The sequence below is a fragment of the Podarcis cretensis genome (genome assembly GCF_951804945.1).
Source record: "Podarcis cretensis genome assembly, chromosome: 7".
NCBI lineage: Eukaryota > Metazoa > Chordata > Lepidosauria > Squamata > Lacertidae > Podarcis > Podarcis cretensis.
The window spans coordinates 6,892,097-6,917,375 of record NC_137176.1 but is presented as its reverse complement, the minus strand read 5'-3'; the positions used below and the strand labels follow the sequence as shown (position 1 = coordinate 6,917,375).

General features: G+C 43.3%; 1 protein-coding gene across 1 annotated transcript; it reads right to left on the bottom strand.

Annotated features, from left to right (window-relative positions):
• Window positions 1-27: 27 nt before the first annotated feature.
• SNX5 (sorting nexin 5) lies at window positions 28-24,654 on the bottom strand. The gene is made up of 13 exons (XM_079983620.1): window positions 24,521-24,654; window positions 17,989-18,093; window positions 16,227-16,337; window positions 14,753-14,874; window positions 12,471-12,594; window positions 11,747-11,842; window positions 10,784-10,889; window positions 10,611-10,686; window positions 7,269-7,308; window positions 5,549-5,635; window positions 4,554-4,713; window positions 2,769-2,854; window positions 28-608 (listed from the first exon to the last, which is right to left on the bottom strand). Exons 1-13 carry the CDS (start codon window positions 24,584-24,586, stop codon window positions 558-560), a joined length of 1,230 nt encoding a protein of 409 aa, XP_079839746.1. The 5' UTR covers window positions 24,587-24,654; the 3' UTR covers window positions 28-557.
• Window positions 24,655-25,279: the final 625 nt, after the last annotated feature.

Genomic DNA, 25,279 nt, shown 5'->3' with positions numbered 1-25,279 from the left:
CTCCACATCAATTAAATGCTACATAAATCAAGAGTAGGCATTTATTTTGTATTCAAGAGTACATACACAGTGAATCAAAAAATATTGCAGTAGAGGTTTATGAAATTTAATGTTAATGCATTTCCTTATAAAACTGCAAAGCATTAGCTGTAGTCATTTGCACATGGAAATAGAGATGTTTGGGTTATGGTATATATGCAACAGGCACCATGACAGATTGTAATTTCAAATCTTTCGCTGCACAAACTCATTTCCAGTGCTAAGGCATTTTTCCAGAAACCAGTTTCTTCCACAATAGTAATTTACCAGTTATCAAACTCATACACATATTGTTTGCTTACCCTGAGGTTTAACACGTCAGTGGAAATTCAAGCAAATCTATATGTAATAGAATTTTTTTTTATCATTGAGATCAATGCATTAGTGTCAGCTTGGTTAAGTTTTTAGCCAGAAAAAGGTGGTATAGAGAAACCAAGCTAGAAACAGAGTCCCATGCGGCCGTTTGAGTGCAATTTCCAAGTGCCTTCCTCATTCCACCCCCCACAGGTAAGTTGCCTTCAGTTCTTCTTTAACACTTCAATGCAGCTTTGTATGAGAGAAACATTATTCTGGAAGGCAAAAGAAGTAGCCCGTTAGGTGGAGGAGACAGGGAGCCATCAAACCTAACCACAGAATAAGATCATCCAATGTATTTTCAAATAGTCTCGTTCAATGTGCTTTTCTTGTTATCTGAAATACTGAAGTCAGTTTGGTAGTTTACATACATAAACTCAACACTGTAGTCCTATGCAGATGCAGATACTATAACTGCCAGGTGAACTAAAGTATATCTGAAGGAGCGTCTCCACCCCCATCGTTCTACCCAAAGACTGAGGGCCTTCTGGCGGTTCCCTCACTGCAAGAAGCCAAGTTACAGGGAACCAGGCAGAAGGCCTTCTCAGTAGTGGCACCCGCCCTGTGGAACGCCCTCCCACCAGATGTCAAAGAGAACAACAACTACCAAACCTTTAGAAGACATCTGAAGGCAGCCCTGTTTAGGGAAGCTTTTAATGTTTGATGTATTACTGTATTTTAATACTTGGTTAGAAGCCGCCCAGACTGGCTGGGGAAGCCCAGCCAGATGGGCGGGGTATAAATAATAAATTATTATTATTATTATTATTATTATTATTATTATTATTATTATTAAGGTGGGTTAAATTCACTTTGGTGCAAAACTTTGAATGATTTCTAGTTCATCCTCACATTCAATACCTCCCCCTGCCAAACTCTTAGCTGTTACTTAAAAAAAAAAAAAACTACTGAGCATCAGTAAAGAAAGTTAGGAAACAAAATGTTGAGGTAACATGGTATGACTTTATTAGCCAGATAGAGATGCTGCTGTGGCTAATGTCTTAGTCACTGTTTCTAAACAATCAGATGGAGGGGTTTTCTTTATCTTCCCTGCTGAAGCTGTTTGCTCTCTTCCAACAGGAGCAACTTGCAACAAGTAATACAGAGACAGGGACAAAGTGAATGATGCCTTATGCCTTTAACAGCTGTGTGGCTGAAACATATTAAACAGGGCAAGTCTTTTCTGGTATGGGAAACCAATTGGGGGGAAAGCTTAGAATCATAGAGTTGGAAGAGACCACAAGGGCCATCGAGTCCAACCCTCTACCAAGCAGGAAACAATAAATAAATAAATAAATAAATAAGCGAAAGCAAAAAGTAAGGAGGACGCAAGAACGCCTCCTTCTCTCTTCCTCTCGCTCCCTCCCCTCCCACCTGTTGGTATGCTGTTTGTCAGACAACTTATTGTTTGTGATCTCTGTTTCACTGTCGGACCTTATACTTCATCACAGCGGCTTATAAGATCTGAATGCTGATTTTTCTTTTGCAGAGGATGAACTTTTTATGGACTAAAGGTTCATTTGGATAAACTGGAACTAGTTCCTGTATGGACAGGATGAACCAGAACTAGATTCTTTTAAAAATGAACTTTCCAAGCACTGATAGATCATGAGTGAGCATACTAAGCTTTCTTTGCCACTGTGTGGAGGTGTATGGTCGGACACTGGGATTCTCCTGTATGAGGTCTCAAAATTGCATGGGAAGCCTTGAGTATAGAAGGCTCCTTTCTTCAGACCTTCACCTTCCTGAGTTTTGACATGAAAGAGCTTCATGCACTTGTGTGGAGGTTTTAAAATTAAGTAGATGCATGAAGTAGGTCTTCTGTATAAGAATAAGAGCAAAACATCCCTCCCCCTGGATATGGCTACACAGTGTGAATTCTCAACCTTTTGGGCACCTTGCTCTTAATTATATGCTCCAGTAGTCCCTCCTCCTAAACAAACCATGCCATTTCATAGCTGACTCTTATTCATATAAAAGACTCTATGAGAATGTCGTTAAAGGTCAGAGTACTCAATTCAGACATATACAAGTCTTCCCTGCACCCAGAGAAAAGCAGTGGCACAGTAGTTCTTTGAAACAAATTTAAACAAGTTTTCTGTCCATATTTGAAAAGTTTTACCATGCCAAAAAAAGACTTCAGGGCTTATTTAGTGATATTGAAAGTTTTGGTTGATAGCATAAAACACACTAATCTAAATCAAACTACTTAATTAGCAATCCCCCTCCCCCACCTGAACAGTCTTCATATTGCAAAAGGCTTGTTTGCTAGCCCTCAAAGGACAAATACGCTGAACTGCCCCCAAATGCATACTGTGGAGTATTTTCTACAGTTAAGGCAGCCTCCAACCAGTGTCTTACTTTAGAACACCTACCTTTGCATGCTTGATCTCAAGCTCAGACATTTCAATTAGATTTTTACGAAATGCTGCTATTCGCTTCTGTTTGAAGTTGATCAGTTCTGCCATTGGGAGAACAGAGACGTTAAATCACTTGGAGATGGACTCGGGGGGGGGGGGGGTCTTATCGTCTTAAATAATTTTAAACCACTGCAATATTTTTGTATAATCTGAAAATTATTCTAATGGAGTGGGAGAGAATTGTTTTCAGTTTCATTATTAGGCACAAATGGGGGGGGGGTGGACACACCAACAAGCGTCTACCCTATGCATTACAGATGGGCTGGGTAGGAGAAGAGTGCTGCCACTGCAGAAGAACACCTCCACGCCAGAACCTAACACACATGGACTTCCATTAGTGTAAGAATTCATTTGGGTAGGGTTAATGCTCCAATAGCTGAAGCCACTGTCATTTTAATTGAGTTAAATGACAAACAAATGAACAAATCATTAGCATAAAGATGTTGAGTACTTGCCAACAGGAATGAGTAACTTTTACAGGCAGCAAAATGTTTTATGTCCTTTGAGAAACTTGGTAACTGAATTAACCCATTTTGTCAAACTATAAATAAGTGCCAAACAATGCTGATATATATCTATTCCAAATAATACCCAGTTTTTCTGAAAGATTTCCATAGCACTATGGAAAGGGAAATGCAGGCAGCGACCGATGAATGTGTGTGCCTGAAAGATGCATGATCGTGGACGTATCCATGGTGCCAAACCTGGAAGTGACCTGAAAATGTCATTTAACATGTTGCTAAAAGGGCGTAATGGGGGCAGGGCGGGCTCATATGTGTTCCTCCAATGCATGCGGGGGCCATGAAAGGAACCCCCGTGCAAAATGGTTGTAGACTGAATCAAAAGTCTGGGATGAAGTTAATTAATACTTGTCCCAAACTCTTAGTGTTAGCCTTAGTAATAAATTTAGAAGGATTTTGTAGAGGTAAAGAAAGGGGAAATAGCAATCAAACCAATCAACAAAATTCATCCATAAAAATAGCTCAATGCTGGCAGAGCATGTACATGTGGAATATACTGGGGGAAGCAGGTGGGGTTTTATTTTCAATTCTTGCTCAGTAGGGCAAACCTTTAGAGACCCAAAGAACAGACATTATTATAGTCACCTTTATGTGTTATTCGAATCAAAAACAATACTAAAGCATAATGTAAAACTCTAGTGGCATTTAAGGATGTCTTAACAAAGTTCTGATTTTTCCCATGGCAGCTGGTTTGTTTTTTTTCCTCTTTTTTGGGTGGGGGGAATATCAAGTGTCATTTTGCTTTAAAAAAAAACTCAAACAAACTCATTTTTTTGCTTTGCAAAACATAAGTCTGCCCATTGGGTAATCCAGTACTCTTGGTCAGTGTTCAAATTACAAGGAAAGTGGTAGGGAGGCCATTAAAGAATTCATAAGCTTCCTGCCTCCTCACCTTTTAGACAAATCATGCCCTTGTAATGCTTGACACAGTTACTGAAGGGACCAGACTCCATTTGCCATCCCCACGATTCAGATGCTGCTTGTGGAACTTGATGCAGAAAAATGAGATCCCACCCATCACTTCAGAGCAATTTCAATGTTTATCCCTATGCTGATTGCTAGGGAATAAAGTCATGAACACCCTAGACTGCATATCACAAGCAGACGTTACATCTTTCTACAAGGCAAGTAAACTCTAGACTGAAAAACTCTGGAAGCACATCTCAGGCACATCCACTGCAAAGCTTTGCCTTAATGTGGTGTCCTGAAGTGGTTTTACCTTGTTTTGCAGATTCAGAAAGTTTCTCAAATCTTTGACAGCATTCTTGCTGATGTGCTTCTGCCAACTGGACATCTTTGCTTTTCAACCTAGCTTTATCCAAAGCTTTATTTGAATTTTCATATTCCACGAGGGCCCGTGTACGTCTGTACAAGAGGTCCTGAATAGGTTGAGTGAAAGAAAAAACAGTTCTTGATCAGAGAATTTAACTCAAAGCTATACCCCATGTTATACAGATATGCAGCCTGATCTATATCTCAAGAAGCACCCCAAAATGAACAAAGAGCTTTTGAAGAAGTTTAAGATAAACCTTATTACAGTGGTACCTTGGTACTTGAACGGCTTGGCTCCCAAACACTGCAAACCTGGAAGTGAGTGTTCCAGTTTGCAAACATTTTTTGGAAGCCGAACGTCTGACACGGCTTCTGATTGAGTACAGGAAGCTCCTGCAGCCAATCAGAAGCCGCGCCTTGCTTTTCAAACCGTTTCGGGAGTCATTTCAGGAGTCGTAGCCAAGCAGAGATATGAAGCTTATCTCCTTAGCACAAGCCTGCCAATCTAGGTCCGTGGTACCCTCCAAATGATGCTGGACTCCCATCTCCCATCAGTCCAAGCAAGCAGGGCCAAGGTTCAGGGATGCTGGAAGCAATAAGTTGGCCTTGAGCACTGCAACCTCCTGATTTTTTCATGATTAGTGATATAGTTGAATCAGAAAGGGCTGCAAGTTTCTCATCAGAAGCAGATGAATAAGGTCGTGAACTCCAGGTGTGGCAATTGGTCTAAGGAGTAGCCAAAGAAGTTCTGAACCTCAATGACAAAAAAATGTACCCAATCAACAATGAACATAGTCTCCCCATTATCTTGGTACCATTTCAACCTTCAGATTGCGATCATGTGGAGCATGTTAATGCATTGTTATCAAAACTGTGGTACAAAGTTCAGCCAAATTGTTCTCATAGTGTAAGTACTGGAGAAAACGTTCAGAGAGGACTCACTTTTGCTGCTTCTATATTGAGCATATAGTATCTTAGTAATTCTGATAGTTTCAAATCTTCATCAGAAGAAACACGATTCTCTACTTTCTATGGAGAAGGAAACATAATTACTGTATAGACAAATAATTTAAAATTTAGTGCATATTGGCTGTAGCATCTTTAAGAAAAAAAAGTTAAATTCTGCAGAATAAATAGTTCCATTTCACTTTGGCCTTGGCCTGTTTAAGAATGGAAACAACCTTGGCAGCCCCGATGAATGACCCACACAAGGACACAGGAGTGTGACTTGAGGATATGATTCTAGACCAGCTTCCTCAGCCTCAGCCCTCTAGATGTTTTGAGACTATAATTCCCATCATCCCTGACCACTGGTCCTGCTAGCTAGGGATCATGGGAGTTGTAGGCCAAAAAAACATCTGGAGGGCCGAGGTTGAGGAAGCCTATTCTAGACAGTAATGCTGGGGAACTTCTATTTTACACTTTGGTCATTTGCTTATAGGGTGCCTCAAAGTTCAACCTTGCTGAGATTCTGCATCAGTGCCTGGGGCCTCCATGGAATGCCTGTAGGCTAACAAATGAAGCTTAATCGAGGAAAAGCTATGGTGCTCTGCGTCAGCAGGCAGGCAGGCATACTGAACTTTATGGCACTGTAGCTGCTAAACCATATCACACCACACACCACATATTTCCCCAATAATCCAACAAATCAACAAAGTTATCCAGAACAGAGCATGCAGAAACACAAGATGGTGTGCACATCAGTAAGGTTCAGTTCAATAGAACTGCTGCTCTAGAAGCAGGGGTTCAAGCTGTGTGGCACTAAACACAGGTTATTATTTTGGAATACCCTTGGACCCAACTCTGACAAATTATGTTCAGGTGACAGCTGCAGTGGGCATTCCTTTGCCCAGCACAAGCTGGTACACCAACTACAGATCTGGCAATGAAAACACATGTATTAGTTATACCTTGTCTGGACTACTCTTACTGGATGCACTCTAAGTGGGGCTTCCTTTGAAAAGGTGTCTGGAAACTCAGTTTGGTCCAGAGTGCAATAATCTTTAACATCCATTATGGGGAGGAATTGAACGTTGCACTTTTTTTCCAATGGTTCTGTCAGCGTAAGCACTTCAGCTTGCTGATAGAACATTCTTCCCTTTCCTCCCACCAGGCACTGTTCTGGGGGTTCCCCAGACCCCAACACACACACACCCCAAGTCAGTTTGCTGTGCTGGTACCTGCTAAAGCACCTTCTTAGTTGAACTGGCCTGTGGTTTTTAGGCTAATGATACTAAAGGTACTGTTTTCTGCACTAAGATCATGGTCAGATGCCCTCTTGTATGTCCCAAATGACCAGCGCAGTCCGTCAGGCTGTGTCTAAGGAGATTTTCTCAGAGGAAGTCCCTCCTGATCAAGTGAATGCTGACCCCTCCCTTACAATTGTTTGTCAGATGGCAAATACCTTCCATTTTAGAAAGACATCTGATCGATATGGTTTTATACTGATGACATGTGCCAATTGTAGTTTTTTGTTTTGTCTTCTGCTGCTTTTTCTGTAGATTACATTTTTATCTTACTGCTTTATGCTACTTACGTTTTACAATACAGTCTTAAATGTTTTGATTGCTTTTAAGAGGGATGTTACTGTCTTGGATTAATTTTTTGGGGAAAGGTGGGATATAAATATTTTAAATAAAAAATAAAATAAAATAAAAGTTACCCGGAGTTTCTCAAAGAGCTCAGAAATTTTCACCAAGTACCTGGGGAGGAATAGGGTGAGAAGAGAATGTTAACTGTATCTCCCAAACCCTGAACTCACACCAATAGCTTTATATTAGCAGCAAACCTCCTGCACTGGGGCAAGGAGTTGGGCCACATCAGCTATGGCTGCCAAGTTAGTGGTTAAATTCATAGGTGCAGTGACCTGGCTCCACGCCTCCTCTGCCAAACTATTTGGCTTCTGTGCTAACTGTAGAGGAAAGTCTTTCCTCCACAACCAGGATAGAAACCTCCAAGTTGGATCACCTCCACCAGTCTACCTGGAAGAAAGCAATATTTTTAGTCTGTGTTTCCATGCTGGCTGGGAAGGAGAGTGCTCCCCACTTTTCTATGGCCAGCAGTGTGACACAGGCTACTAGCCCCTTAGCAGGCATGTAAAAGAAATGGCACTGCAAGTAACTTTTGTGGGCTTATTTATATAAGCCTAGATTCTGATTCTATCTGCCTGAACAGATTGGCCTGTTCCGTAAGACTCCAGTTATGACGACACAGAAGAACACAGGGCAAGGAAGGAGGTACTAACAGTAGAGGTATGAAGCCGTACAAAAAACAAGATATGCAGACATCCCTGACCAACAGAAGCTACCACACCACATTAACTGGATAATCTGGTGAATGTATTCATGCTATTGCATCCTGCTAGGCAGTAATGAAATTTTAGCAGAGTCTTCCAGAGGGAACTCAATTTTCATCACTATAAACAAGTCCAACAGAGAGGAGTCAGGAATTATGCTTGAGGAAGATAATATAGTACTAGAAGACAACTTAGATTAGAGGTTGCCAACATGGAGCCCACAGGCATCAGTGTGCCCCCCAAAAAGCCTCAAAAGTGCACAATGCATGAGGGACTATTTGGTCTTCATACTCAGTCCCTATTAGCACTGGTTTCCCCTCTCCTACAATGAACACTTTCCCCAAAACATGTCCACTTTTCATTGGATGCCAGGACTGGACACCCACCTTCACTTCTGTTCTGAACAGAGGGAAAATGTGGGGGTGCCTGATGTAGTGCCTCCCCCTAATTGATTGGAGTGGGGCAAGGCTGTGCCATTCTGTAGTCCTGCCTCTTGTTCTGCTCTTAGCTAAGGCAGCCATTTTGGTTTAGGCAACAACCCCCACTGCAGCCATTTTGTGACTGGAGCCCACAGCACTCTCTCAAAATTCCAGATGTGCCCACTGGCCCAAAAAGGAGACCCCATAGAAAAAGAAAGAGGGCTGGTGTTGTTCTGGTGTAACTAGAAACATACATGGATCTGGAATAGAATGTTCAGCAATTGTACATTTGCAAAATTTTAAACCTGTGTTTCAGAACACTTGTATCAGAAGGTGACAGCACACTCAAGTGAATAGCACTGTACTGGCAGCAGGTGGCGCTGTGGTCTAAACCACTGAGCCTCTTGGGTTTGCTGATCAGAAGGTTGGCTGTTCGAATACCCATGATGGGGTGAGCTCCCATTGCTCTGTCCCAGCACCTGCAAACCTAGCAGTTCAAAAGTATACCAGTGCAACTAGATACGAGGTACCACTGTGGTGGAAAGGTAAATGGTACTTCTGTGCTCTCTGGCACTTGTCATGATGTCCCATTGCACCAGAAGCAGTTTAGTCATGCTGGCCACATGACCCGGAAAGCTGTCTGTGGACAAACGCCGGCTCCCTCGGCCTGAAAAGTGAGATGAGCGCTGTGCCCCATAGTCACCTTTGACTGGACTTAATCGTCCAGGGGTCCTTTACATTTACCTTTTACTGGCAGCAAAAAATACCATAAGGGGTTGCATTCAAAGTAGTGCTAATAATAATAATAATAATTATAATAATAATAAATAAGCCGGGCTCAGAGCGGCAAACAACAATAAAAGTAAAACAGCATTCTAAAATCAAGTCATTTTAAAATCAATTCAAAATCAAATTAATGGCAACCATTGAGCTAGAGTTCTGTCAGACTGTGCCTTGGCCAAAGGCCTGTGGAACAGCTCGGTCTTGCAGGCCCTGCGGAAAGATGTCAAATCCCTAGTCTCTTGTGACAGAGCGTTTCACCAGATCGGGGCCACAGCCAAAAAAGCCCTGGCTCTGGTTGAGGCCTGCCACACCTCCAAGATGTGTTTGAAGACTGTAAGGTCCTCTGTGGGACATACCAGGAGAGGTGGTCCCATAGGTACGAGGGTCCTAAGGAAATTGTTCCATCAGTACAGGCATTTCTGCTTGCCCAATGGAATGTTCTCTCCTCTCCTCGCTCTGTGTGCTGTTCTGGGGGCTCTCAAGACCTTCCAGAGCAGATCATGGTGTGGGTGGGAAGGAGAAGCAAGGGCAGTCCTCTTACCCTAGTGGGAATCATTACACTGGTTTCTGCTAGGGCAACAATTTAGTTGAATACAGCCCAATGAGTCCACAGGAGTCAACTGCTGTTACACGAGAGGGTAAGAACAGCAGAATACAGGGAGCAGAAGCAGCTAGCTGCCAGTTGAGAAATCAATAGTATTAAGACACAAAAAAAGAACAGAGAAATTTACAGACACTAGGTGATATCAACATTCATCATGCTCAGAGAAAACCCACTGAAATCAATAGGTCTATGCTGAATATGACATGGGACAGTATCCAACCAAACAGTTCTGCTAGTGTAAGGATTCTTAGTTGTGCAATGGAAATTCTTCACCCTCTCCTCACCCTGCACGCCCTGTAAATCTGCTCCAGAGAGGGGAGGGAACCCCTGCAATAGATTCAAAGGTCAAGCTGGAAAAGGGGTGGCAGCACAGGGAGAAGTGGGGATGGTTCTATTGAACAGCTGAAAGTTCTTGTCCTAGTGAAACAGTACAGTTGGATAACTCCCTAAGCTGGGTATCACCTACTAGCAAAAAAGAATCAATAGGAAAGAAATGCAGAAAGTGAAAATCCAAGGCAGAAAAATAAAAGGAAATAGCATGAAAACTAATCAGATTTAAAGAAGGCACCAAAAGTTAATACTCTGAATTCTAATTTCCCTTTAATATTGTTTTCAGGTTTGGCTTAATTATACAGGAGGTCTCAACTGTGTCACCCCTAACATGTCCTGCTGCCATTTAAATAAAATAAAAAAGTTATCAGGATAGCAGATGATGAATCTGACACGTTACATTTACTTTGAACCTTTGTGGCCTTTGTCACTGTGACAAAATAATAATAATAATAATAATAATAATAATAATAATAATAATACCACCCTTATTGTCAATGTACAACCTGTGTACAATGGAAGTTTGAGAATCTTTGCCAGAGCTATTTTTGAAGAGGAATGGAATGGACTTACTTTTTAATGGTAGTTGGTTCTTCTACAGCCAGACTATTTAAGCAAGCCGAAGTATGAATATAGTCATCTGCAACATCTATTGAGAAAGAACACAAAACACTTTCAGTCTTGTCTCTGAACTGAGCAGTATTTAGAAAATACTCTTAAAGTGTCTCTATAGGTGAAAAAGTTACTTTTATGAGCTCTTGTCATCTTATCTGCCTTTGCACATGCATCCTTGATTCTGTTGTAGTAGTTTATAAGAAATGTCTTCTCTTGTCCAAAGAAATCATCTACTTCCTGGAAAGAGATTTTCAGATGATTAAGGTAGTGTTTTGACCAAGAAAACGCAAAAATTAGGCTTGAGTTACTTTCACATTAACCCTCTTTAGTAGGAACGCAATACGAGCTTGGCTTTTGAAATCATTTACAAAATATTTAGCTACTTTAAGCCTTCCCTGAAACAAGTGAACATCATGTGAAGGTCTGTGTACGTGTGCAGGATTACGACAGCCCCAACCCCCTTTTACCTGAAAGTTACTTAAATCTTTTCAAACTAATCAGCCTTAAAAAAAGAAAAACACTTTAAAAGTCCTGCTCTGATAGGTTCACTGCACAAGCAATCTCCATTCCCTCAGTTCTGTTCCCTACCCCATAGAAAAATCCTGATAAGTTAGTTTTACTTTACAATGGAAAGGAAAGTGCTGGCACTTTGCTCTCATCCAGCAGGACTGTTGTTATGTCTATACCTCCAAAAATAGGGCGGAGGAGTGCTCACAGTAGTACTGAATTAATGGTGTCCTGGAGCCCCCGATTTGCCCCCCCTCTAACCCACTCCATTGCTAAAGAATGAGCCTACGTGTTTGTTCTTAGCAACGCAATTTGCACAGTTTCATGCCAGAAAGTTTTGAAGTGATTTACAATAAAACAGTTAACATACAAAAAAGGAGTTAAAACAATTGCATATATAAAAAGATTTTTAAAAAATAAATATAAAAGCAGTTCAAAACAACAACAGCATGTATATGAAATCAATTAAAATCCAAGAGAGCAACTGGAATAAAGGTTTTTAAATGCCAGTAATACAGTATACGTAAGCAGGCATACAGATTTATGGAAAATAACGCAAGAGATAATCTAGCTTTAAGAACTCTTACTTTAACCCCAGAGAACAGAACTTCGTCAGCGCTCTTCACCACAATTTTGAAGAAGCCACCAAACATTTCTTTTGTGTTTTTCCTCCGAACACTTAGCTAAGAGAGATATGGAAAGAGACACATTAGGCAGTGATAAACTATCCTATTCATTATGCTGGAATTCAAACCTATGATCTTGGTGCTATTGGCACCATACCCTAACCCATGCATTTCCAGTATTCTACCCACAGAGCCCACTTTAGAGTGGTAGCTATTAATGAGGTCTACGTGTGACAAATTGGCACTACAGGAACAGAGCCAGTTACAAAATTGTGGCTGGTGGAGTTTGGCATATTCAATCAGCAACTACAGACATAATTTTATTATTTCTAATCCCGTTTCAAAAATTGCTGAATTCTTTGCCACAGCACTTTACTTGTGGCAAGGAGTTCCATAGTTCAGCGGTCCTCAAGTTAAAAAGGTGTTATTTATGGAAGCAATGTGAAGTTGTATATAGCTTAAATGCAGTCTTGCCTTCCTTTGACAGGATTTTTTGGGGCTTGATTCTTTCAGTGGTTCTTGTAATTGTCTGGATTGTTTTAAATGGAAGAATTTTGATTTTATATTTTTTATTCATTATGAATTTTGATGTTTTAATTTAATGATCTGTAAATCATCCTGGGATATTTTTGATGAAGGCTGGTTAAGAAATAATGTAAATAAATGAAAAGCAGATGTGCCTTACATCCTGATCATACTCAAGGAAGACATGAAAGTTGTGATCTTGGCTGAGAAGAGGGTGGGCAGAAATTCGCTGAAGGAAGACTTCATGTGACGATACGGTTTTCTTGAAGACTGCAAGGTACTCCCTGGAAGAAAAAAAATATTGGAATGGAAAAAAATGTGCCCCACATTGTGCACACTTCGGCCTAAGGTGCACCTGCCTGTGGGGCTGTGCATACAAGCATTGCAGGTATCTTCTTGCATAGAATCGAGGAGCTGGAAGGCACCCAAAGCGTCATCTGCCCCTCAGGAATCACAGCCAATTGCAGTCAAACCTTGGAAGTCAAACAGAATCTGTTCCGGAAGTCCATTCGACTTCCAAAATGTTCGGAAACCAAAGCCAATTGGAAGCGGCGGATGTTCAGCTTCCAAAAATAGTTCGCAAACCAGTCACTTCCGGGTTTGCAGCGTTCGGGAGCCAAAAGGTTTGAGAACTAAGCTGTTCAAAAACCAAGGTATGACTGTAATTGCTTTCAATGATGAATGCCATAACTTATTTACATTTTAGATGACAGATTAGATGCCACTCTCCACCCAACAGTACAATCAGTGGCTGCGATGACCATATACCTCGAATTATGTGTACGGGTCCCGATCTGACAGTAAGAACCACACACACAGCCAAAGACTGGAATTACAGACCATCCCCAGAAACAGGACTTTGGGCACCTCCTTCACAGCAAACTCATCTCTCTTGCTGAACTTGGATGACTTCCATCACATACAATTCTTGTCAGAGCTTTTTTTTTTTTCTAAAAAAATGTTTAGGGGTACTCTCATTTTCCTACTCATATTGAGATACTGCCCCTCAATGAGGCCAAACTTAGATTCACAAAATGTTTAGGGTACCCCTGCATCCCCCTGGAAAAAAAGCACTGGTTCTTGTATCCAGATATGAACTTTAGCTTCTTCACATACACCCCATCTTGATATTTTAAATCAGTATTCAACCTCTCAGACTTAAGACCTACCCTTTAATCCCACTAAAGAAAATACTGCAAGGCTTTCTGTCATGACAGGCTGATAGATCGACTGTGACACTAAGCTGGTAAAGGTGCTACAAGCCACCATACATATCTGTCTCCAATGACAATGCTGGATCAAAGAGTCTACAAACCAGATCATTTAAGGCAGGGATGGGGGAACTGTAGCCCTCCATTGCTGACTCCAATTCCTAATTTGATCCAGTCAGAATAGTCTGTCAAGATCTGGACAGCCACAGGCTCCCTATCTCTTCTTTTTCGTGTGTACGTGTTAACTCCTTCCAGAACAGACTGATTACCAGCTAGTTGGACAGATGACATTCACACTAACAGCAACTCTGCCGTCAAACTGGATCCCAAGTTGATTTCCAGGCCTAATCCAAAGCACAGGTTCTTAACTTTAAAACCCTCAACAACTTGGTTCTAGTAATCTCTGAGAATGTGCAAATTCTCCCAGCACTTGCGATCTTCTGAGGAGACCCTATTTTGAAACATGTCTTATGGGAAGCCTAGGTTACCCTCAAACAGGAGAGGAGCCTTCTTCGTAGCAGCTCTGATGCTCTGGAATAGTCTACCAAGACAGGTCTATTCTCTTTTTGGAGAATGGTGAATTCGCCTACCCCAACCTTTCACAAACACTGGATGACAGACTGCTAGCATGTATTGTAACTTTATTGAAATGTTTAATTACATTATAAGTTTTCTTAAGCTTGTAAATGACAATTTGTCTAAATAGTGGTGTATAAACAGATTTAAATAACATGAGCTTTTAACTAGGACTGGGGAAACTGGCTTCAAATCCCTATTGGCTCTTGGACGTTCACTGGGTGACCTTGAGCCTGTCACTACCTCAGAGCCAAACCTGAACATAAGGTTTTCTGAGAGGATAAAATCATAGAATTGTAGAGTTGGAAGAGACCCTAAGGATCATCCAGTCCACCCCCTGCAATCCAAGAATATGCAGCTGTCCCATAAGGGGATCAAACGTGCAACCTTGACATTATCAGCACCATGCTCTAACTAACTGAGTTATCCAGGGCCATATAGAATAAAGGGGGGATATGAATGCAACAAACTAAACTAAACTAAAACCATGCAGAGGAGTGGGAAGACAATGCAAATTCAGAAAACTTACTAGGCTGTTTTAACATGTAGAGTCTTGATAGTTCAGAAGCCTTCTTTACACTCGTATAGATTTGTCAGCAAGCAAACATTTACATGGGATATAGAGGGTCTTTTTGTTAAGTATGATCACACTCACGCTTCCAGCTCTTGCTTCATTTTGGCAAATTCCTCTTTTGTCATAGACATTTCTCCTTCCCCAAGCTTATGCATCTTCTCTCTGGGGCCATCAAAGTCAGGCTTTGCAGGTGCTGGAGGAATCTTAGACAAAAAGATTATCTGTTGTTAGGAACCTCCTTGTCCAAAAAGAGAACTTCAGTAATTTCTACTGTCTAGCAATTTCTACAAGAACACTGCAAGTCAAACATCTAATTTTTATGGAAATACCTTCCAGCTGAGGTCAGAAAAGCCACCTCTCTGTTGAGCTTCCAGTGCTTTCTAAAGACTTTTTTATTCATTTTTAATAGAATTAATATAATAATAGCTTTTAGTCATTTTTAGTTTCATTGTATTGTGTCTCCTACTGTAATTAAGTAGTATATAATTTGTTAAAGTAAATAATAAATAAATAACTTAGGTACAGTATAGTATAACAATATTTTGCTATAGAACAGCAGTGTAAATGCTGAAAAGATGTGAAATGAACTAAAATATGACCAATGTATTCAAAGTGTTCTAAGGGCAAATCTGTAGCTACAGATCTGGTGGGACGGAGATTGAGGATAGAGAGTGGTGGAGACATAGCACATTGCAAGTAAATGCAAAACTGCATCTCAAAAAAGTAGTATTGTATGTCTAATTTAAATAAAATGATGAAATTTGAAGTGTGTGAAGTCCTGACAATAATCTCATTGCCTTTGTATGAACCCCTCGCACAAAAGATAGGAGCATTTGTTGAGGGGTGTCTAATGCTCGGAGCTGAAACTTTGAGAACAGCACTCTAGCACACACAAGCATACACACACTCTTGCTGCTAAACATATATGTCATTTCTCAACTACTTCAGTCTTCAATAAAACCAACAAGCTAAAAAAAATCCAAACCAACAATAGTACAACTAAATTTATTTTAAAAACTGGAGAAAACTCAGAAAACCACACAATTAAAAGATTAGCAAAATAAAGCAGAATTTAACTGCACTTCAGCAAGATCCACATCTCTGGCTCTTCTCAGATCTCCTTTTGGAGGGAATTTCAGAAAAGAATCCACCAATGAAGTATCACTACTTCATTAAATTATCATCTTGCTGCCCTCAGTAAGGTTTCATTATTTGATAAACTCAAAATTAGTTACTGTAAAGAGTTGAAATGTGGTTACTTAATAGTGCAACCTACCCATGTCTACTCAGAAGTAAGTCTCACTGAACCTAATGGGGTTTAATCCCAGGTTAAGTGGGTACAGAACTGCAGCATAACTGAAATACCCATAGCAACCCCACTCATGCATTGAAATGAGTTTCAAGGCTACAGATATATATCAATATACACTGGAGATTAAGAATCAGTACTATGAAATTCTAAAACAAAAAATCAGAAACCACAGAATTACTTGTTTGCAATTTCATTGTTTAGCAAAGATGTCTGTATTTTAAATCAGATTTTGTAAGTACTTACAATTAGTCCTGCATACTCTTCTGTCTCAATAAATGTGTCATGCAGCCACTCAAAATCTTCATGCTGTCTTGTAACTGAGAATTCTGTGCTCTGAAAAACTGGCAGTGTAGTCTGAAAGCAGAAATCAGTTACTCCTTTGGACCTCATTAATACAAAAAATAAAAATAGTAAGTAGTGTAGGCTTTTGAGACTGTTAAGCTGGAACATGGGGGGGAAGACTTCCGGTTTGTAGGATCTACTTTTTTTTAAAACTAGAACCCTGAGAGTCACCAACTGGAGCCGGGTGTAAAGAAACACGTGTAAAATTAAAGTATTCTGAGACAAGAGATGAGGAATTTGTTCTGAATGCCAGAAATGGAATTTAGCCCTTCTACACAAAACTCCACTATTAGCTTTCCTCACTTGCTGTTGCAACCATATCCTATATTCAGATCTATGCAGGCAGCACAACTGCCATCAAAAGCTGTTTAGAAGTCAAGATACAAACAAACAGAAAAAGTCTGAACTGATTTTAAATTTAAAGACTAAGTCCCAAATCTTGCCCCCCTTACTGAAATCAAATCTGAATTACTACATGTTATTAAAAGCAGTAATATAATGTGTTAATATGGGGACGCAGGTGGCGCTGTGGGTTAAAGCCTCAGCGCCTAGGGCTTGCCGATCGAAAGGTCGGCGGTTCGAATCCCTGCGGCGGGGTGCGCTCCCGCTGCTCGGTCCCAGCGCCTGCCAACCTAGCAGTTCGAAAGCACCTCCGGGTGCAAGTAGATAAATAGGGACCGCTTACCAGCGGGAAGGTAAACGGCATTTCCGTGTGCGGCTCTGGCTCGCCAGAGCAGCGATGTCACGCTGGCCACGTGACCCGGAAGTGTCTCCAGACAGCGCTGGCCCCTGGCCTCTTAAGTGAGATGGGCGCACAACCCCAGAGTCTGTCAAGACTGGCCCGTACGGGCAGGGGTACCTTTACCTTTACCTTAATGTGTTAATATAAAGTGAGATTAAACAAATGAACCAAAAACCAGTTTCTTAAATTTCTTAACCCCAAACCAGTATCTTAAAATGACCCATGAGCAACATCATCCCTGAAATATTGCTTTTGTAAAATTTAAACAAAATCTCAGCTTATTTTGGCCATGGTTCATTTTGAATTTTATATAAATGGATATATATATATATATATATATATATATATATTGGTTTAAAACATGATATATGGCTTTTCAGGTGGTTTTCAATACACTGCTCAATCTTGATTAATACAAGAGGTATTTACGGTAGATGTATATGGAAGCAAGTGAAAAAATAAAATATCTTAATAAAAAGTACAGTGGACCCTCTGGATACGGATTTAATTCATTCCGCGGGTCCGTACGCACCCTGAAAAAATCTGTATCCAGAGGTGCCGCTTCTGCACACATGCACAGTGCAATAGAGCACTTCTGTGCATGCGGAAGCAGCGAAACCCGGAAAAATACTTCCGGGTGTGCCGTTTTGGCAACCCGAAGATTACATATCCAGAGAGGTACGTAACCCAAGGGTCCAGTGTAGAGGGAAGATTTCCGAAGAGATAATTCTGGAGAAACAGAGCACATCATCTTTTAAAAATTGGCATTAAAATGCTTTCATTTCAATTTACATGAGGTAAGGCTATTTTCCAAGCCATGTTCACTAATCTGTAACTTTGTAGAAGTTACCTCGGTCACTAAACATGGCAAAGTTGTAGCTTTGTCCCAACTTTAATTATCCTTCTTCCCTGCCATCTTACCTTAGTATGGACTGTGAATTTCACTTTGTCTTTTTCACTGAGAGCATCAGGGATATCAATCTGCAGTGAAGGGTCAATATTTAGATCCACAGACACAGACCTCATCTGAAATGAAAGCAGAAGGAATTTAGAGGGCTGGAGATCTCAGCAATTGTTTCCTACACCAGCTCCATACCCGTTAAACCTCAGCTAGGAGGATGGGATAGGAATAGCAATTCTTTGGAAGCAACCTTCGGGTCACCTATTTACTGTGGTACTGCTGCTGAGGAGTCCTTACCAGAGTTCAATCTCAATTTGTAGCCATTAGCAGTAACAATACATGAAAAATATATGAGAGGATTATTATAGCATCAATTGAACAAAAACAGGTCTTGGGGGTGGGGGAGATAAAACTACTTTTTTTTTTCTTACCTTAGGAGCAGCAAGGCATTTAGGTAGTTTAGATTTATACTGCAATATATAACTGGCGGACAGTTAATTTGAATTTTATTTCAAAATTTATTTCAAAAGAAGGGCTAAAATTAATTTCAACATCGTTTATCAAAACTGCTTGCCCCCGTGTATGATGACCTCCTCCCACACCACTCTTAGTGCATTAAGATCTTCAACTGAGGTCTCTCTCTGAGTTCCACTATACAGTGGTGCCCCACAAGACGAATGCCTCGCAAGACGGAAAACTCGCTAGACGAAAGAGTTTTCTGTTTTGGAGGTGCTTCGCAAAACGAATTTCCCTATGGGCTTGCTTCGCAAGACGAAAATGTCTTGCGAGTTCCTGCAGGTTTTTTTCCCCTCCCCCCCCTTTTTCTAAGCCGCTAAGCCGCTTATCCGCTAAGCCGCTAAAAGCCACTAATAGCGCTAATCCGCTAAGCCGTCAATGGGCTTGCTTCGCAAGACGAAAAAACCGCTAGACGAAGAGAATCGCGGAACGGATTCTTTTCGTCTTGCGAGGCACCACTATATATATATATATATATATATATATATATATATATATATATGGAAATCAGAGCCATAAGTAGGGCTGTGTGATGTATCAATACATTGTCTGAAACCGGTCTGAAGATCAGATCGCGGTAATAGTTTCAAAAATTTTGAGCTTGCAAGCGTGAAGATCTGTTGCTGGGAAGGACCACAGAGAGTGATTTAAGTTGTGGTGGCCTTGGCAGAGGAAACCCAAGATGCTCCTCTGCCTGCCTGCTCCTTCCCTCCCTCCACAGCCCAGCTGCCCCTCCTTATTTCAGACACTGTAATGTACTGGTGTACTGTACTGCGATGGTTAACTAGTGATATATCACTAGTTCTTGGTATCTGAAGAAGTGTGCATGCACACGAAAGTTCATACCAATAACAAACTTAGTTGGTCTCTAAAGTGGTACCGGAAGGAATTTTTTAATAGTGATACATCACAATGTGAAAAAATCAGATGTCGTCTATCTAGGAGCAAGGAACTGAAAGCTGAGCTGTGTGGAAACGAAACAGCGGAGCAAAGGCAGAGAGGGGCTGAGGGAGAAGTTAGGGTAGGCAGGCTGAAAAATGAGTTGCTACAGCCTTTGGAATGCTGGGTAGAATGGTGGGAATGGCCAGACCACAGAAGGACAGTTTGCTTTGGTCTTCAGTTGCTACCTGCAAAGTTAGCTGTTTATCCCGCTCCTCACTCCCAAGTGAGAAGCAATCCATTTAAGCATGTGAAAGAGTTTTGTTTACTTATGCCAAGAGTACCACAAGGGAGTCTCTTCAGCACATCAAAAGGCACAGTGCTACTTTTCCTAGAAAAAGAGGTGCCAAAACTCACCATTAACACCTCACTCTTCTCTTAGAATGGCAATGGCACCCACCTGAGAGGTGCTGAAACTGAGTTTCGGTGAGTTCAAGCTGAGAAAAAGCCCTGAAAAGGCTTCAGGGGAGCAGCGATGAAAGGGAATGCCAACAGCTCAATAGCTGGTGACAGCTTTTCAGCTGTTTTAGTCAGTCAGGAACACTACCCTTCCGCTCCTGTAGTGGTGATTTCTATCTCCTGTGGTGGCAGGATATCTATCTCCACTTGGTCACAAGGGGGCGCTCCTTAGTTCCAAAAGGCGACTGGCTCCCTGTTAGTTTCAAATGCTGATGCAGTATGCACATAAAAGTGCATAAAAGTACCGCCTGTCTATATGTATGCATGTCTGTGGCCCGTGTGTACAAAAAGTGTGCACAAGTATGGTCATGTCCACATCGTCACATTTGCTGCTGCTATGTGCCTCTACGAGCTTGGACCAACAGGGAGCATGGCAAAAAATTCTTAGTCATGTCTGCACTAGACTTCTCAGTATTGCAGCAGGTCTAGGGTAAAGAAAAGCCTGCCTGCTGCCATTCAGAAACAGACAAATTGCTAATTAATTAATATTTTGCATCCCTTTCCCCCTCCAAGTTCATCTGACTTTACAGCCTGGTATGTTGCCAAGTGTGAGGAACAGACCTATGAAGCTTGGTGCTCAACAGGCTCAAACGGACAGAGTGTTCAACCAATTTGGTTCCCCTTCCTTATTAATGTAGCAGGTGGTCCTATTAGCCTCCCTCTGAACTCAAAACACATTTTGGGGGAAGCTGTTACATCATCTCAATCTTCTACCATTTCCTCTTCCACCCTACCCATTATTTAATTTTCTTCTATTGCCTTTTGGAGTGTTTAACTGGCTAGATTTTCTTTTTGTTTTGTGTTATATTCTTGCTTGTTTGATGTACTACATTGTTCCATGCTCTGAAACTCTAAGAAAAAAATAGACCCTAACTTCTGTCACCTAGCTGGATCAGGGCTTCCTGCACTTCTGAAGTTACATGTATATACAGGCAACCCCCATTTTCTGTGGGGGTTACGTTCTGGGTCATCACACGTGTCAGTGGAGTGCGCATAAGTCCACCCTGCCCACTTCCGAGTCCAAAAACAACTCCAGCATTTACGGTCACACACTCAAAACAAGAGTTGCCCGTAGACTGTGTGCTATGTCAGCACATTCAATTGCCAAAAGGTTTATACAGCTATTCTGAAGTTACTTATCTTAACTGCCCAGGCACATTCTGTTGTCAAAACAATATATATTGCAGAGTACATGGGGGGGGGGGATACTGGACAAAAGAAACAGCTTCCGCTCAGATAACACTCTATTCCAGAATAAGCAACAGATTATGCATGAAGTTCATAGTGCAATTTAGGATCACTTCACATTACGTGCAGATTGGTTTCCAGCATGTCCACTTGTGGTACGCAACGCTACTCCTACTCAGAGTTGATCTTGCCTGCAGGCTAATGATTAATGATCCCAGGCAAACAGGATAGGAAAGCTGCAGCCCTCCAGTGCTGTTGGAATCATAGTTCCATTAGCCTCAGCCAACACACTCAGCTGGCAGCAGTCAGAAACTATTATGGGAGTTGCAGTGCAGTCCAACACCATCTGGAGAACCACAATACGTATTGTAAGGCTTTATTAAGCATTATTCTATTAAAAATATAAAAATGTGGGTCACAAATTGAGGGTGACTTGATGTTAAGATGAAGGCATATTAAAAATGTGGGCACAGCATAATCTTAGCATTCAACAGCTTTGAGTGGGGGTTTGTGTTTGTGTTTTTTTTATCAATCAATGGTATATACGTTCTACAAAATAAATTTTAGGCTGCAATTCTATGCACACTTTCCTAAGAATAAGCATTACTGAAAACAGTGGAAGTTGCTTCCAAGTAAAGTTGCAGAGAATTGCACAAGAAGTCCCACTGATCTAGGGCTAAACTGAACATGATGGTAATAGTTCTTTGCATTTAAGCATAACAAATTTTAAAAGTAAACTGACTGGAGATGGGCTGCAGTTCACTGGCATTGTTTATTCCCCTCCTTTTTCTCTGACATGACTCAATCTGACTTACAGATAAAAACAAGAACCTCGAAAAACAAAGAAAAAATCACTGAAAAACTACTGATAGAATTAAAACTATATACAGATATAAAATATATTAAAGTCATACCAATAATTACAACAGTCAGTTCCCCAAAGCCTGCTGTAACAGAAAAGTATTCACCTGCTGGTGGAAGGAAAGAAGGATGGAGCTGATCTAGATGCCCTAGGGAGGGAGCCCCAAAGTTTGGGAGCAGCCACTGAGAACATCCCCAGCCAGCCTGCCTGAGAGGGTGGAAGGACAGAGAGAAGGGCCTCCCCCAAATATCTCCAAACCTGGGCAGGTATGTATGAGGGAATACGGTCTTCCAGATCATAACCAGCACTTTCAGTTGTGCCCGGAAACAGACTGGCAGCCAGTTGGGAGCTTTTTCTAGCAAGTCGTCTGCTCCCATATAACAATCTGGCTGCAGCTCTTTGAGGCAGCTGGAGTCCCTGAGCACTTTTCAAGCGCAGCCCCACACAGAGAGGACATCACTAGGGCAGCGTGTCACTGTAGCCAAACCGGACACCTCCAGCAACAGGCGCCCATCTCCTTTGCATACATGAAGTTCAGTCCTTAGGGTCTCCCGGTGGGGCTTGGAGGGAACCTCCGCCAAATAATAATAATAATAATAATAATACAGTCATACCTCGGGTTGAAGTAACTTCGTGATGAATATTTTCGTGTTGTGCTCTGCGGCAACCCAGAAGTAATGGAGTGTGTTACTTCCGGGTTTCGCCGCTTGCGAAGACGCTCAAAATGATGTCACGCGCATGCGAGGAAGCAGCAAAACGCAACCCACGCATGCACAGACACACAGTCGTGTCTTACGTTTACTTCAGGGTGCAAACGGGGCTCCGGAACGGTTCCCGTTCGTTTCCAGAGGTACCACTGTAATTTATTATTTATAGCCCGCCTATCTGGCTGAGTTTCCCCAGCCACTCTGGGCAGCTCCCAATCAAATATTAAAAACACAATACAGCATTAAACATTAAAAAAACTTCCCTCAACAGGGCTGCCTTCAGATGTCTTCTAAAAGTCTGGTAGTTGTTTTTCTCTTTGACATCTGGTGGGAGGATGTTCCACAGGGCAGGTGCCACTACGGAGAAGGCCCTCTGCCTGGTTCCCTGTAACCTCACTGCTCGCAATGAGTGAACCGCAAGAAGGCCCTCGACGCAGTGGCGTAGCGTGGGTTGTCAGCACCCGGGGCAAGGCAAGTAATTTGCGCCCCCTAACCCGTGGGTTTGCGCCCCCTAACCCGTGGGTTTGCGCCCCCTAACCCGTGGGTTTGCGCCCCCTAACCCGTGGATTTGCGCCCCCTAACCCTAACCCCCAGATGTTGCGCCCGGTGCGCCCGGGCCCCCCCTGCACCCCCCGCGCTACGCCACTGCCTCGGCGCTGGATCTCAGTGTCCGGGGTTGAATCCCTCGGCCAGCCCCTGCCAGCAATACTGAGCTAGCAGACCAGAGGCCTGGCATGGTGGAAGAAGGCAGCTTCCTACGAGCGCGTCGCCCCGTGTCTGGACTGCAGCCTGACCCACCTCCGACCCTCCGGCGCTGGAGGCACAGCCTGAGAAGCGCCTCGCGGTGGGGCAGCTCCACCCTTGAGGCAGAGGCCCCGCAGCCCTCGCTTCGACTTCGGAGCGGCCGAGTCGCGCCGGGAGAAAAGGAGCCTGACGGGGGAAAGACGAAGCAGAGCAGTGGCGTAGCGTGGGGGGTGCAGGGGGGGGCCGGCCGCACCGGGTGCAACATCTGGGGGTTAGGGTTAGGGGGCTCAAATCCACGGGTTAGGGGGCGCAAATCCACGGGTTAGGGGGCTCAAATCCACGGGTTAGGGGGCTCAAATCCACGGGTTAGGGGGCTCAAATCCACGGGTTAGGGGGCTCAAATCCACGGGCTAGGGGGCTCAAATCCACGGGTTAGGGGGCGCAAATCCACGGGTTAGGGGGCTCAAATCCACGGGTTAGGGGGCTCAAATCCACGGGTTAGGGGGCTCAAATCCACGGGTTAGGGGGCTCAAATCCACGGGTTAGGGGGCTCAAATCCACGAGTTAGGGGGCTCAAATCCACGAGTTAGGGGGCTCAAATCCACGGGTTAGGGGGCGCAAATCCACGGGTTAGGGGGCTCAAATCCACGGGTTAGGGGGCTCAAATCCACGGGTTAGGGGGCGCAAATTACTTGCCTTGCCCCGGGTGCTGACAACCCACGCTACGCCACTGAAGCAGACACCGCCTGAGGGAGCCGGACGACGCGCAGGAAGCGGGCCGGCCGCGTCCACACGTGCAGACAGGCGCAAGTAAGCGGCCCCCTCCCCTCCCAGGAAGCGACGCCCGTCCACAAGCGAAGCGGAACCGACTCGCTCCCTGGAGCCGTCAGCCCGGACTCCGGAGGCCTTTTCCTGCTCCGCGCCTTGGTCTCCGAGGGGGGGGGGTGGGGGGGTTCAGTTGGGTAAAAGTCGCGCGCATTCCCTCCCCTCCCCCTCAAAATATGAGAGAGCAGCGCTTCTCTGAGGGGAAAAGAGGCAGAGCGGGGGGAGGGGGAGGGGACGGCGGGAAGCGCTTCTTCTCGGGCGGGGCTGTGGAGAGGCTTCCTTGTCCCCCCCCCGGCACCGCGCGAGGCTCACCTTCTCCCGGCTCCCCTTCGCCTCCTCCTCCTCCCGCGGCAGCTGCTCCTTCGCGGCCACAGACATGACAGCGCCTCGCCCCCCGGAGGCTCTTACTGCGCAGCCGCGGAGGCGCGCGCCGCCTTTTCTGCCGCTCGGGAGGCGGCGGCCCCGCCCCCGCGCTCGCCCTAGAGATAAGAAAAGGTTAGACCGAGCCCCGTTTGCAGCTGCCCGTGCATCTTCTCCTCCCTAAGCCGCCTTGAGTCCCGTGTCCGGGGATGGGGAGGAAAGGTGGGCCCGCCCAGGAGGAGAGGTGGGGGTTAGGGCGACAGGACCCACGGGGCAGCTTGGACAACACCAAACACAGCCGAGACCTCTATAGCCCAAGGGCTGCATTAACCCTTGATTAACTTCACACTGGGCCCCTCACCTCCTGGCAAATAGAAGGGGAAGAAATGGAGGCAGTGAGAGATTTTACTTTCTTGGGCTCCATGATCACTGCAGATGGTGACAGCAGTCACGAAATTAAAAGATGCCTGCTCCTTGGGAGAAAGGCGATGGCAAACCTAGACAGCATCTTAAAAAGCTGAGACATCACCTTGCCAACAAAGGTCCGTATAGTTAAAGCCATGGTTTTCCCAGTAGTGATGTATGGAAGTGAGAGCTGGACCATAAAGAAGGCTGATCGCCAAAGAATTGATGCTTTTGAATTATGGTGCTGGAGGAGACTCTTGAGAGTCCCATGGACTGCAAGAAGATCAAACGTATCCATTCTGAAGG